The sequence below is a fragment of the Caretta caretta genome, chromosome 1, assembly GCF_965140235.1.
Source record: "Caretta caretta isolate rCarCar2 chromosome 1, rCarCar1.hap1, whole genome shotgun sequence".
NCBI lineage: Eukaryota > Metazoa > Chordata > Testudines > Cheloniidae > Caretta > Caretta caretta.
The window spans coordinates 73,532,957-73,545,789 of NC_134206.1; the positions used below are offsets into that span (position 1 = coordinate 73,532,957).

The 12,833-nt window shown below is 39.9% G+C and overlaps 1 protein-coding gene across 5 annotated transcripts in view; it reads right to left on the reverse strand.

Annotated features, from left to right (window-relative positions):
* Positions 1–616: 616 nt before the first annotated feature.
* Positions 617–12,833, reverse strand: part of PCDH9 (protocadherin 9) — a 912,396-nt gene continuing 900,179 nt past the window's right edge. For all 5 annotated transcript variants that reach the window (XM_048851885.2, XM_048851867.2, XM_048851874.2 and 2 more), the window contains one exon: positions 617–2,881. In XM_048851885.2, coding sequence (XP_048707842.1) covers positions 2,508–2,881 — 374 coding nt within the window. In that variant the 3' untranslated portion in view covers positions 617–2,507. The remainder of the gene's footprint in view (positions 2,882–12,833) is intronic.

The following is a 12,833-nucleotide window of genomic DNA, read 5'->3' on the forward strand; positions in this document are numbered from 1 at the left end:
AATAGGTTACATTTCTCATTACCCCTTTATTTCAGTGTGTTTCTTTTTCTATAAAGCAACAAAAAACTATTACGTGACCACAGTGACTGATCTTTAAAAATATTCCTATTTACTACATCACAGTATTTTGACATTACTGTGGTACCTTCTATTCTTAAAATTGAAAATACCACAGAATACTCTGAGATTAGATTAACAAACTGCAAAGAGGTAAATGCAATATTTTTTTAGGGGCCACTAAGGTTACTAAGCATGATGGGGAGATGTTTCTTTACTTCCATTTGCCAATAGCTCCTGGTTACTCTGTGTGCATAGGTTTGCCTAACAAAGTTGGACAGATGCTGACACCCTTAATTCCTGGTAAGTGGTCCCTTGCTCCTGAAGTTCTACAGGACTCATTTTCAGTGAGGTCCGACTCACCAGAAAAGTCGCTGAATAAGGCCCTAAATGATTGCCATTTTCTCTCTGTACCTTCCTCATCCAGGACTAGGTGAACCAAATGGATATGTTTAGAAGAATAACTTATATATTCATAATGAGCCACCACCAACAATAAAGGAAATGAATGGAAATAAAGTCCCTTAGGCATTTGCCCAAGAACTAACACAAGACAATCAGGAATTCAGAACATTTATTGCAAGAGCTGAATAACTGTAAATAACGTTGAACTGGCAAAGCAGTAACAAGGATAACTGTTTAGATATTTATTCTGTCAAAGTCATCAAACACCCCTCACAAACTGACATAAGTACTGCAATAAACAATGCACCCCTAACCCATTTTATGTCTTTATACTGTGGTGGAAAAAAACTGTGAACTGCTATATACAAAAAAAAAACTTTTCTTTTTTTTTGGTAAGAACAAATTAACCTTCAGATTACCTAACTTTGTTATTTTAAGACTGATCAACTGTGGCATAAGATAATTTTCCCTTTTTTTTTTTTTTCCTGTAAGGACTTTTTTTTTCTTTTCTTTTTTTCTTTTTTTTTTCTTATTTTTTTTCTGCATGCTATTTATTTGTTTAAATCATCTGTCATGCCTTAACAAAAACCGCCTAAGAATGTCCAGATTTGGATTTGTTTTACGTGCAACTTAGATCTTATTAATAGTAGGAGTCACTCTGCTGGTTTGACTGAAGTGACATGACGCCGGTACCTGCCAGGCATTGACCAACTATGATAACAAACAGCTAAACAGCAATAATTAGAGTTTTAACCCTTAGTTTCCCCAACTAGCCTACCAGGAGAATGCTCTGTTACATCATGAAGGCACAACACATTAAATATTCTGTGGCTATGGTCTAAAAACACTTGTGTTACTACAACATTAACGCAGATGAGGATCAACACAAATGCCGCTTTTTCAGCAATACAAACTGTCTTAGGTATAGACACACACTTGCCCAATTGGAAAGAAAATGACCCTTGTATTTTGTTTCTTCAAATTTTCCTCCTTCTACTCCAAAATAGCACACTGTTACTTTTCATTAGTTGAGAGACTACAATTAACTGATCAGGGTTCCTAAATAAATGCCCTCTGACACTCCTTTGCCACCACCCACATAGCTAACTTTTTTCATTTTTTTTTAAATTCCCCTGCTTTGCAAAACAGAATGGAAGTGAAATTAAAGTTTTTAAAGTTTAAAGCCCTTGCGTAAGTCCTTTTGTTTTTTAATATTTGCAAACAGTTTTGCTTACTAGAATGCCAGCATCATCTGCTGTTAAACACAAGCAAGAGGTTTTTTGTTTGGTTTATTTTTTAAACACAAGTGTTTTGAGTTCCTTGGAACTTTGTGTGTCAGACAGACTACTAACACAGAAACACCATCACTGAAATTAAAAACAAAACAAAACAACAGGAAGCAAATGAAAGAAAGTAAAAAGCAACTGTGAAACAAAGAATTATGCTACAGTATCCTTTTTAGGTGAACGTTATAAGTACACAAATTTTGTTAGTAATAATTGTTCCTATTTACAAGTATTTGAACACTGATTGACTTACAAGTGTCCACTAATGTCGTTAATAGCACAATAGGTTTAATATTTATAGTTTTAGTTGTTTTGTTTGCAGTATGATATCAAGTATAGCAGTCCCAGCACAGATCAATGACAGCAAGAGCACAGTTTTCTAACTGGATATGCTTTTCAATCATCAGAAACCACTGAACTCTCTCTCTTGCTCTATCACTCTCCAAATGCATCTTCTGTTGTTTGTAGCAGCAGTCCAGGGTCAAAAACCAAACAAACGAAAAAGGATATTTGCAAACTGGAGAGATCTCGGCAGAGCTGAATCATGTCTATTTAACAAAACCACACAACTAGTAGAAACACTCTTTTGTGTTGCAGAACATGATACTTTCCATTGGGCTAACACAAAGATATGCATCTCTCTGCTATGTGAAGCATAGTTCTAGAGGTCTACCCAGTACATAAAGCTCTGACACACACACGCACACAGTATTAGCAAGTCTAAGTAGACTAAAGTCATTGATCCAAAGTAGCCATTTCTTATAGCTGGTGCTCCTTTGGACTCTCAGCAGGTCCTGAGGCCTGTTTATAAGACTTCAAGTTAGCCAAAGGAATGTCAGTCATGTGATTGCCAGTGTTGAAATGGGCCTCACCAGAGCCATACTGCTTTCGGTCACTGAACTGGTTTCTGTTGCTATCTTCTTTCCAGGTTCTTGTCAACGTGTGTCCATTCACTAGTTTGTCCTTCTTAACCCATTCTTTCTGAGGTGCAAAGGTGGAGAGAGGCGACTTTGGCTGCTGGTATGGACCTAGGCTGGGAGGCATCCAACAGTTATCTGAGTGACCCAAAACCAGGCATTCTTGAGTACACATCTCTGTAGCTTCAGCTAATCCTCGTGGACCAAGAGGCCCATCTGCATAAGACAACAAAAGAGACCAGAAAAAAGAGAGAAAGAAATAGTGTTAGACTTTCACTTTGGAAACATTGCTATCAAAGCTGCATGTACTCCTGACATTTGCTAGAATGGGAAAAGTAATTGCAATGTTCTTAACCCTACAACCAGCTGTGCCACTGACTTAAAAAAGGGACATTATGTCAATGTCACAGTGTCAAAATACACTTGCATGCTAACAGAGAGTGGTTATCTGTTATTAAGGTCATTGGTGAACTGTGACTTTTGTGATCAAAACATTTTGACTAGATCTTCTGTGTCATTGCCCGTATACTTCCCTGTTCCTCAAAAAGGGATAAATTAGTCATTAGCCAACAGACTCAGACACTGGATATGAATCAGTTCCAATCCCATTTTTAAGGATTCCTTACTAAGGAAGTAAACACTTGAGCAGAGGAAAAACAGTGTTGAGCAAACACATTGACCAAGATTCTCTACGAGACCTTATGCCGGGGTGAATTGGCATAGCCCAGGTGTGCTCTCATCTCGCCTCCCATTTCCAGGTATGTTGGTCCCTGGATGTAGGAGCAGGAATGATAGGGAATTCTCAGCTGGCTAGTTAGGTCTAGATCAGAGGTGGGCAAACTATGGCCCACGGTCCACATCCAGCCCGCGGGACCCTCCTGCCCAGCCCCTAAGCTCCTGGCCCACAAGGCTAGCCCCCGGCCCCTCCCCTGCTGTTCCCCCTTTTCTGCAGCCTCAGCTCACTGCACCGCTAACGCAATGCCCTGGGTGGTGGGATTGCAAGCTCCTGGGACAGCGCAGCTGCAGAGGCCAGCCTGAGCCGGTGCTCTGAGCTGCATGGTGGCATGGCTGGCTCCAGCCGGGCAGCTTGGCTGTAGCACCGCAAGCCACTGGTGCTCCAGGCAGTGCGGGAAGGGGGCAGGGAGGGATTGGATAGAGGGCAGGGGAGTTCAGGGAGTGGTCAGGGGGTGGGGGAGTGGATGGGGGCAGAGCAGTCAGAGGGTGCGGAACAGGGGCATTGCATAGGGGCAGGAGTCCCCAGGGGGCAGTCAGGAATGAGAGGAGGGGTTGGATGGGGCAGCCAGGGGCAGTCAGGGGTGAAGGGTCCGGGGGCAGTCAGGGGACAGGGAGTGGTGGATGGGGCAGGAGTCCCGGGGGGGCAACAGGGAACAGGGAGAGTTGGATAGGGGTCGGGGGCTAGACCATGCCTGACTGTTTGGGGAGGCACAGCCTCTCCTAACTGGCCCTCCATACAATTTTGGAAACCCGATGTGGCAATCAGGCCAAAAAGTTTGCCCGCCCCTGGTCTAGCTCCTACCACTCTGCAGCACCTGAGTGGAACAAAGTAAACAGAATGAGAGAATCCATACCATTGTCAAATTGTCTTGCCACATACAGATCCCCATTTGGTACAGTAAATAGATGAAATACATTAGTCCCACTGGACATTAATATGCATCTCAAAGATTTGCTATAAAACTACATAAATCAAAGGGTACACACAATGTGAACCTTCCGTAACTCACTTGTGTTCTCATGGTTTTCTTACGTTCATGAATATGAGACCACAGGAGATGGACCATGCAGTCTGTAATATGCTATGCATATTAAAGACCCACGTCATCTTTCACCCATTATGGAGAGCACAGCTGGCCTGCTTCAGAGGCCTGACTATCAGCTCAGTGGACAAGTCACCTATATCTCCAGAAAGTGCTCACCTTCTCCCCCATCTTAGCCTATTTCTAAGTGATTGAACTTGCAGCTGAGACACTGATTTGATCAGACTGGATTTACACATAAGGTAAGATGTTCCAAAAGACTGATAAACTGCCACATGTGTCTTTGTTATCTGTTTCTCAACATCTGAGAATATATACACCCAATGACCAATGATTGGTCATGATCCCTTGCTAGATGTATGATGATTTTGATGAAGACTTCAATAGGGAATCCTTTTCTTAACTTCAGGCAAATCAACGGCCTAGACCTCCAGGCAGTCAAAGAGTTAAGAAGCATTTTTTTTCTTGATTAAACAGTGAAGTAACAGGAAGGAAATTATGGATTGATTTTGAGAATGAGGTTAGCCAGATAGGCATGAATGCTGAAGTCATGCAGGTTAGCATTAATCAGAAGAAAAATACGGACCACAGAAAGACCAGTCTGTGAGGGCTGTGCCAGCACAAAGATCCCTTTATAATTGTGAATTTGGGCCAGTAATTATCACTGAAGATATTTACATGAAGATGTTTGTGCTGCAGCGACAATGGAGATTTCAGTCTCTTCAACTGCAGCAAACGCAGCATAGCAGGTTTATTTTCAAATCCCCAGATCATCCTAATTAGTCTAATTGTAGCTGCTATTCTTTTTAACTTGCCTAATGTTTTTTTAATCTTCCTAGGCTAATTGCCTCATGAGATCCTGTGGCAGTGAGTTCCACATGTTAATCATCTGTTGCATTTAGACTCCATTTTAGCAAATCTAATTTAGATGCATTTTCTTAAAAAACATGTCAACTATTGTTTCCTTCCATCCTTATCTCTGAACATCTTTTCTTAGATTGTGAGGTCACTGGGGCAGGAACAACCCTTTTTGAATATCAGTCTCTAACAGTAGATTCTGGGTACTATGGCCAACAAAAGTAATAATGTCTTTTTAACTAGCTGAGCTATGACTGGAAGCTCCTGCAACCCTTATACAAGCAAATTTCCCATTGCAATCAACTGGAATAATTTAAGAAATATAAAGACCCAGTGACATTGGGACAATTCAAGATGAAATAATCAGTTCTGCAATAATTTAGGGTAAAAAAGTGACTGCAAAGCAGAAGTTTAGCACACATTTCAAGGAGAGCCAATAATCTTGGTTTTAAAATAACAGCTGTGATAATTCATGGGAAGAGAGAGATTCTTGTTCTATAAAAGCCCCTCTTTGAAATCGCCACTATACAGCAATAATCAAATTGAGGCAAGTACTTAGTACAAAAAGCTATAGTAAGTAAAGGAAGTAATCCCAGTATGTTGTTAACATTTCCAAAGGTTATCTATAGGTTAAAAGCTGATTTTTTTCTGCTGAGAACAGAAATTTAATTTTAATTAGGTTTTTCCCATTTTCACAGGAAGAAAGTGAGAAGTGGCAAAACTCTTTCCAACTGGCCTGATCACACAGTAAAATGCTATCTTGCTGACCCAAGGAGGAAAGGTTTGGCAGGGATTAAAACTTTCAATACACAAAGAAAAGCCTTCACCACAGAGTGACACAGTTCAAGAAATACAGTTCATGCACCCTGGGCTTCCAATTTGCAATGTAATAGCAGGTTAACAAGAGAACTCTCAGCTTCACACTCCTGAAGTGGATCTGTTATGTCGCCCTGTTTAGCTAAATAAAATAAAATAAAGTTCAAAGAGATATGGCAATCACTTGAGTTTAGAATTTAAATGGGTAATAAGCTGTTTTTACTTAGAACAAAATATGCATGTGGACCTATAAGCCATGTCATATTAATCTTGGAGAGATTTACTTCATGTGTTTAGCTTTCCTTAGTAAGAGTCCTAGAGTGATAATACAGTTAATCTCGGAATGGATTTCCTTTTAAGTTGGTGAAGTTTGTGGAGAGTTTTGAAATATTTGGATGAAAGGTACTATTTAAATATCTATTCCTAAGAATAAGGGGCTGTCTACCGAGGTGAAAGTAAGTCGGTACGCCCTGCTACGGCATTCCCGCAAGAGCTGGTGCGCTGTACCGGGGTGGATCAGCTTCCCCAGGCTCAAATTAAAGGTCCACCACTTCCCCAGGGCAGGCTCCAGGGATGATTTAAAGGGCCTGGGGCAGTAGTGGTGGCCAGAGCCCCATCCCCACAGCCCTGTGCTGGAGCCCTGGGGAAGCGGCGACGGAGCTCTAGGGACAATTTAAAGGGCCCATGGCTTCAGCCGCCGCTACTGCCCAGGGCCCTTTAAACCGCTGCCAGAGCCCCTGGCTGCCGCTGTTACCCCAGGGAGAGGGAAGGAGGCACTTGCCGGTACAGGGTGGGCAGGGTCTGGCTCTGACCTCTCCCAACCCAGCCCCATACCGGTAAGTCCCTAGACTTACTTTCACCCCTGGCTGTCTAATAAACAGAGACAGGATGGTGCTGTGGAGATAATCACCTATTTTGGAGGAACACGGTGGGTGAGGTAATATCTTTCAGTGGACCGACATCTGTTGGTGAGAGAGACAAGGTTTTGAGCTACACAGAGCTCTTCTTCAGGTCACTTTGAAAGGGATATTTCCCATATTTCTGGTTAGCCAAATGTCACTTTCTCACTTTGACTCTCCAAAAGACTTTCTCAATCCAATTCATTTCAAAGAGGGATGTGTTTTTGTTCTCAGCTGTCCCTATCTATAGATTTCAAATGCAGACAAGCCTGAGAGGGGTGTAGTACTCTCTGTAGAGGGCAAATCTTGCTCTTTGTGGGGTTTCACCAGCAAATATATGACTAGTGTTTTGGCTCTAGCACTCACAGTGCAGGCCTGGGAGTCAGGAACACTCCTGTAGTACTCATTCCCACTGTAGACTTAGAACAAGTCACTGATGCTTTCTGACTCAGTTTCCCTAGCCTGTAAAATGCTGAGAGTGTTTACCAGTCTCACTAGAAAATTGTGAGGTTTAATGATGGAATAATTGGACAAAATGCCTTGAATGACTATATATAATTGTTAATCAGCAAATAACATTTTGATACTTTGCCTTTAAAGCATCACAACATAAAAACAGCCTCTTACTTTTTGTTTGAAGTGATGCTACATTATGTGTACACCCAGGGGTACATTTCAGGTTATAGACAATACCTTTAATGGAATAACAGTACATTCCAATCTGGGACAAGGACAGTCTCATTTATAATATGTACATATGGTGACTATCATCATAGGCACCATGATCTCTGATTAGGGCATTTAGATGCAACCACAATACATTTAATACATCTTACTAATAATCATTATGATGCTTTGGGGGCTCTGCAAATCCCCTGATGCAAGATGTATGTGATTTAGAAGAAAAAATAATTAGTTTTGGAGAAAATATGAGCTCAGCACAATAAAAATAAAACACAGTAGCATGGTTTTCTTCTGCTCCTGTCTTGTGTAATTATGTTCTCTGTGAAGACAGTTCATTCCTTCTTAAGAGTCTTCTTAGTATTCAATGGCACAAGTGAAATAATCATGAACAGTATGATGGGGGAAATAATCTTTTGGGATACGCAGGATGGTAGCGTTAGTTATTTGTATTGAGAAAGCACGATGTTGACTTACTGGTAATTATCTTTCCCCTCCACCACTACCAAACAATAGCTTTCACCCAATTTTCTAAACTTGTTTCATTACTGCAAACAATGACACCACTTAAAAACCTATTCCTGATGCTTTAATTTCATAATTGCATTAATTTGTTTCCTTTCTCTCCAAAAAATGTCACTGTATCAAGTTTTTCCACACTGAAGTACTTTATTGATATGTTTTTTCAAAGTATTTGTTCTCCGAACAATCTGTAATGCATGAGCCTGGTTATCAGTCTTGGCTGCTTGAATACATAATGACACAACTGCTGATAAAACTGTACAAGCCATCTGTCTCTGGATTTAAATGTTTTGAAAGCAAACACAAAAGTACATAACAAACACTCCCTTAAATTGTCTTGGTTACTATTAATAAAAGATCTTATGCCTCAAAAAGGCCTTTTTTTATTATTTTATTCTGTTAATAGCTGTCAGGCAACTGCATGGCTTGCTGCCTCAAAAGGAGACAGGTGCAAGCAGTTAAATGCCAGTCAAATGTTGGCCATACCCTAATTGTGGAAATTCGGAGTGGTCTTTTATCTCATTTTATTATACCCAGGAGCTGAACTGTTATTTCATTGATTAACTAACTGCTGCAATTAGCAACTAGCTTCTGGCATGTTGACCAGCTGCTTTTCAACCAGCTCCTTCAACACCCTCTTGCTCAAAGCTGGAGGCTCATTCTTTAAATGTGAAAGAGTCAAGACCACAAGTTAAGCTATACTCAGAGATGCTTTTCAGCCTCCTCTGTGAATTAGGATCCATTAGCCAGGATGCATTGCTGTTAGGTATGGTGGTGAACATGGTGTTGACCCTTCACCGCGGCCTGATTTTAGGGAAAGTTATTATGCAAGATTAAACTATATATCATGTATTAAAACACATTAAAATGTTTTAAGATAATAAAATGGAAGCCATTAGAGTTGTAATGCAAGAAGGGAAAACAGATGTAAAAGTATTTGTTGTAGGTGTTTCAAAAGTATGAAGCCTAGATAAAGTACTTGACCTAGGGTTATAAGATTTAGCAATATGTATACTGTGATAAGCAAGTAAAAGGAAAAAGAGCAGTTTAAGCTTGAAATACCAGATTTCTTGGGGATTTCGGCATACAGGTAACCATGGAATAACCACATTTACGTATCAAAACTGCTGGGAAATGTATGATGCTAATAGCCCATGGTAGCAATTGGAACCTTAATTATGGTTCCCTCGGAATGACAAATATGGGCAGTGTGCTTAAGCCTAAATCGTACATGGTCCTGGTTGTGTGGGGGGATGCAAGGGTTAGGGTATAAAAAGATGGTCATACCAACCCTAGCTGGGACATTGGGATGACAGGAAGGTGGTGACTAGCTCATCACTGCCCACTTACGGTGCTCTCCACTTACTATTGTCTTCATCTTAATTTCTAATGGTCACTATAGGATTGCAAGTATGCCAGCCTTGGAGGTGTTTTGTAATATGTATCTGTTTTTGTACAGTTATGCTTATGCTTTGTTTTATTTTGATTTTAAGGTAAGTCTTCATGTTTCTGTTTCACTGATCTCACTCAATAATAATATTATGCAGCCACTGCATACAAAACCTGTTATTAATGACTTGCGCAATTTTGCATTCCAATTAATGAGAGGCTGCAATGGCCACAGCTGCATTTAAAATTTGATACAATCATATTTATTCAACTTTTCACACCAGACCTTTAACAAAATTCAGCTCTATTTAACCTTGGATATAGAAAGCCTTTTGTTGACCGTGCAACACATTCATACGCTGCATTGTTAAATGACCTTTCCTGAAGAGATCACATATTACAAGTTTTATAAAACCTTCCGCCCCCTCCACTTATAATTACAGAACTGATTTTCCTGCATTCCATGAAGGTTTTGCACCTATTGTATATGATTAAAAGAGGAAAATGGTTTATAACACAAAGATGGTTCTGACATATTTTTTCTCTTCAATTAATTGAAGAATTAATGTAAAAGTGCTTTCTTGAATCCTAGGTTATGTTCCGGAAAACAAAACAAAAACTCTCACGCACATGCTGTACAATTTGCTTTTTCTGATTAGTAATTGAGGGCTAGCTTCTGTCACCCATACATTGAAAGACACTGTACTCCACAGCTCGTCCCATTTGGCATTACTGAACACAAATAACGGTGGCAACAGACTCTGGTCTTTAATTGGGCTAGACTGAGGGACACATGCTGCCACCCTTACACATACAGAGTAGTCCCTTTGAAAGGAATCTGACTATTCACAGAGTAAAATACTAATCAAGAGGAGTAAGTGTGGCAGAATATGACCATGTATATGACGACCGTAGCAGGCCACTCCAAAAGCATCACTTCCACTCTGCAGAAGTAATTGTCACATTTCCCAGGTTCCCCCACCTTATTCTAAGAGAAAGTAATTCTTTACCAGATGTAGATTACTTTCTCCCCCATGCTGCCTCAGTTGTACTGGTAAGTGTGCAGGTTACATGCTACCTGCCTTTCTCTGCCCACTCCCAATCCACCTGCGTGCATTGGATGGAGAGAAGATGGGTGGCCTACATCTTCTGCTCCTTTACTCCTCTGCATGGCAGCAAAAGGGCCAGATACAATTTAACCCATAAAGAGGTAGTTTTCACTGTGCATGCTATTCCAGACTTGAAGTGTAACGTACTCTATACCCTACCACATATAGCTTTCCTTCAAGGAATCTTAGAGTACCATGGAGGTGTTTAACAACATTGCCATCTTGTTTCCAGTTCTTTTACAACAGATATTGCTAACAGAGTTCATTGGGCACTGGTTTTGGCTATTAGATAAAATCAGATTAAGGGGTGCTTCATAAACTTCAGTCCCTTTGGGGCAAGATCCTTTTGTTCGCTGCATGGCTACATAGTTTGAGCCAAAATATAGCCCCATGGTATTTATCACAGATGGGTAGCTAACCTGCTTTCAGTTCTTTATTACCCTCTTGTTACAGAGGTACCTGGGTGAAATTCCATGGTCCACGTTATAGAGGAGCTCAGCACAGGGGCTTGTCTACATGGGGACACTCAGCAAAATTAATTGGAAGTCACTAAATGTGTGAATTTAAATTGGCTTAGTTAAACCACATTAAAGCCTGTGTGAACACACTCATTCAGAATTAATGTGTCCTTAATTAGGTTTAGCTTAATTAACATCCAAGTCCCCCTGTAGAAAAGCCCCAGATGATCAAATGGTCCATTTTGACCTTAAAATCTATGGATCAGCAAATATTAGCAGAAAGTGCTTGAACTTTCATAAACTTTCATTGATAAACTTAGACAAATGGGTGTGTGGGAGGCGAACTGCTTTAGAAATGTGGAGGGTGTTTGACACAAGTCCAAATTTGGGAGTGTGATTCTGGTTTCTGATTAAAAGTAAAAACTCATTCTGTGATTTAAAAAAAAAAAAAAAAGTACTGTAACCTGGATTTGTGTGTCACGTTGTGGCTGCAGAGAGAGAGTCACCTTGGGACAGCAGGGAGGGGGAACAAATAAGATTTGGCAAAATGTTTTGTTAACAAATAAATAAGGATTACACGTTTTATGTGTCTCTCATAATGATTTGATATTTTGGTGAAAAGTCAACATTTGTAAATGGAGACAGTCCAAATACAATAACACATGGGCAGCCAAAGCAGCAAATTCTCTCCCTGGGAGGATAATGTTATTTAGACAGATTTTATAGTACACAAATAACAGATAGCATATCTTTATAAATCAGCACCCTTCCTCAGCATGATATGGACCTTATCCATCTTCTTCTCATCTGCTTAAGCTATGGCTCAGGAGGGCATTATCTCAACTAATTCTATCTTCTCAAAATTAGCATTTTTTTCTGCAATCCATTCAATTTCTGGGGGACAATCTAACAAATAAGATCTCCATAAAGGATACAAATAAACCTTCTAAATTTGACTTGATCGCCTATTGAGAACACAGCACCCTTACTGTTAAAGTATTTGGACTAGAACTTGTTTTTTAGGATGCATCTTTTTCCTTATTTAGCTAAGATACTGCTGCCTACAAAACAAAACAAAAACAAAATGAAATAAAAAAAAACTCGTTCCCTAAAGATGGTGATAGATGATAACAATAACATATTTATAAAACATCCTGTAGCCACAGTCATTTACAAGCTTTTCCCCCTGTACCTAATATTTATGGTACTTGATCAAAATACTTTGTTGAACAGATTTACAGGCAATGTGCTGAAACAGCACCAGTTTTGACACGGTTACATTTTCTTCTCTATTAATTTACCCCAAATTTACATTACTTCTCTATTAATTTACCCCAACCTGCTGCCAGTTGAAATAGCTCACCTGAAGTCTCATTTCCAAAGTTTCTATCAATTATTTCTTTATTATATATAAAAAGAAAAGGAGTACTTGTGGCACCTTAGAGACTAACCAATTTATTTGAGCATGAGCTTTCGTAAGTGAGCTGTAGCTCACGAAAGCTCATGCTCAAATAAATTGGTTAGTCTCTAAGGTGCCACAAGTACTCCTTTTCTTTTTGCGAATACAGACTAACACGGCTGTTCCTCTGAAACCTTTATTATATATGCATTCTTAAATATTTCTATAACATTTATTTAGCTAGAGGATTTTTATCAGG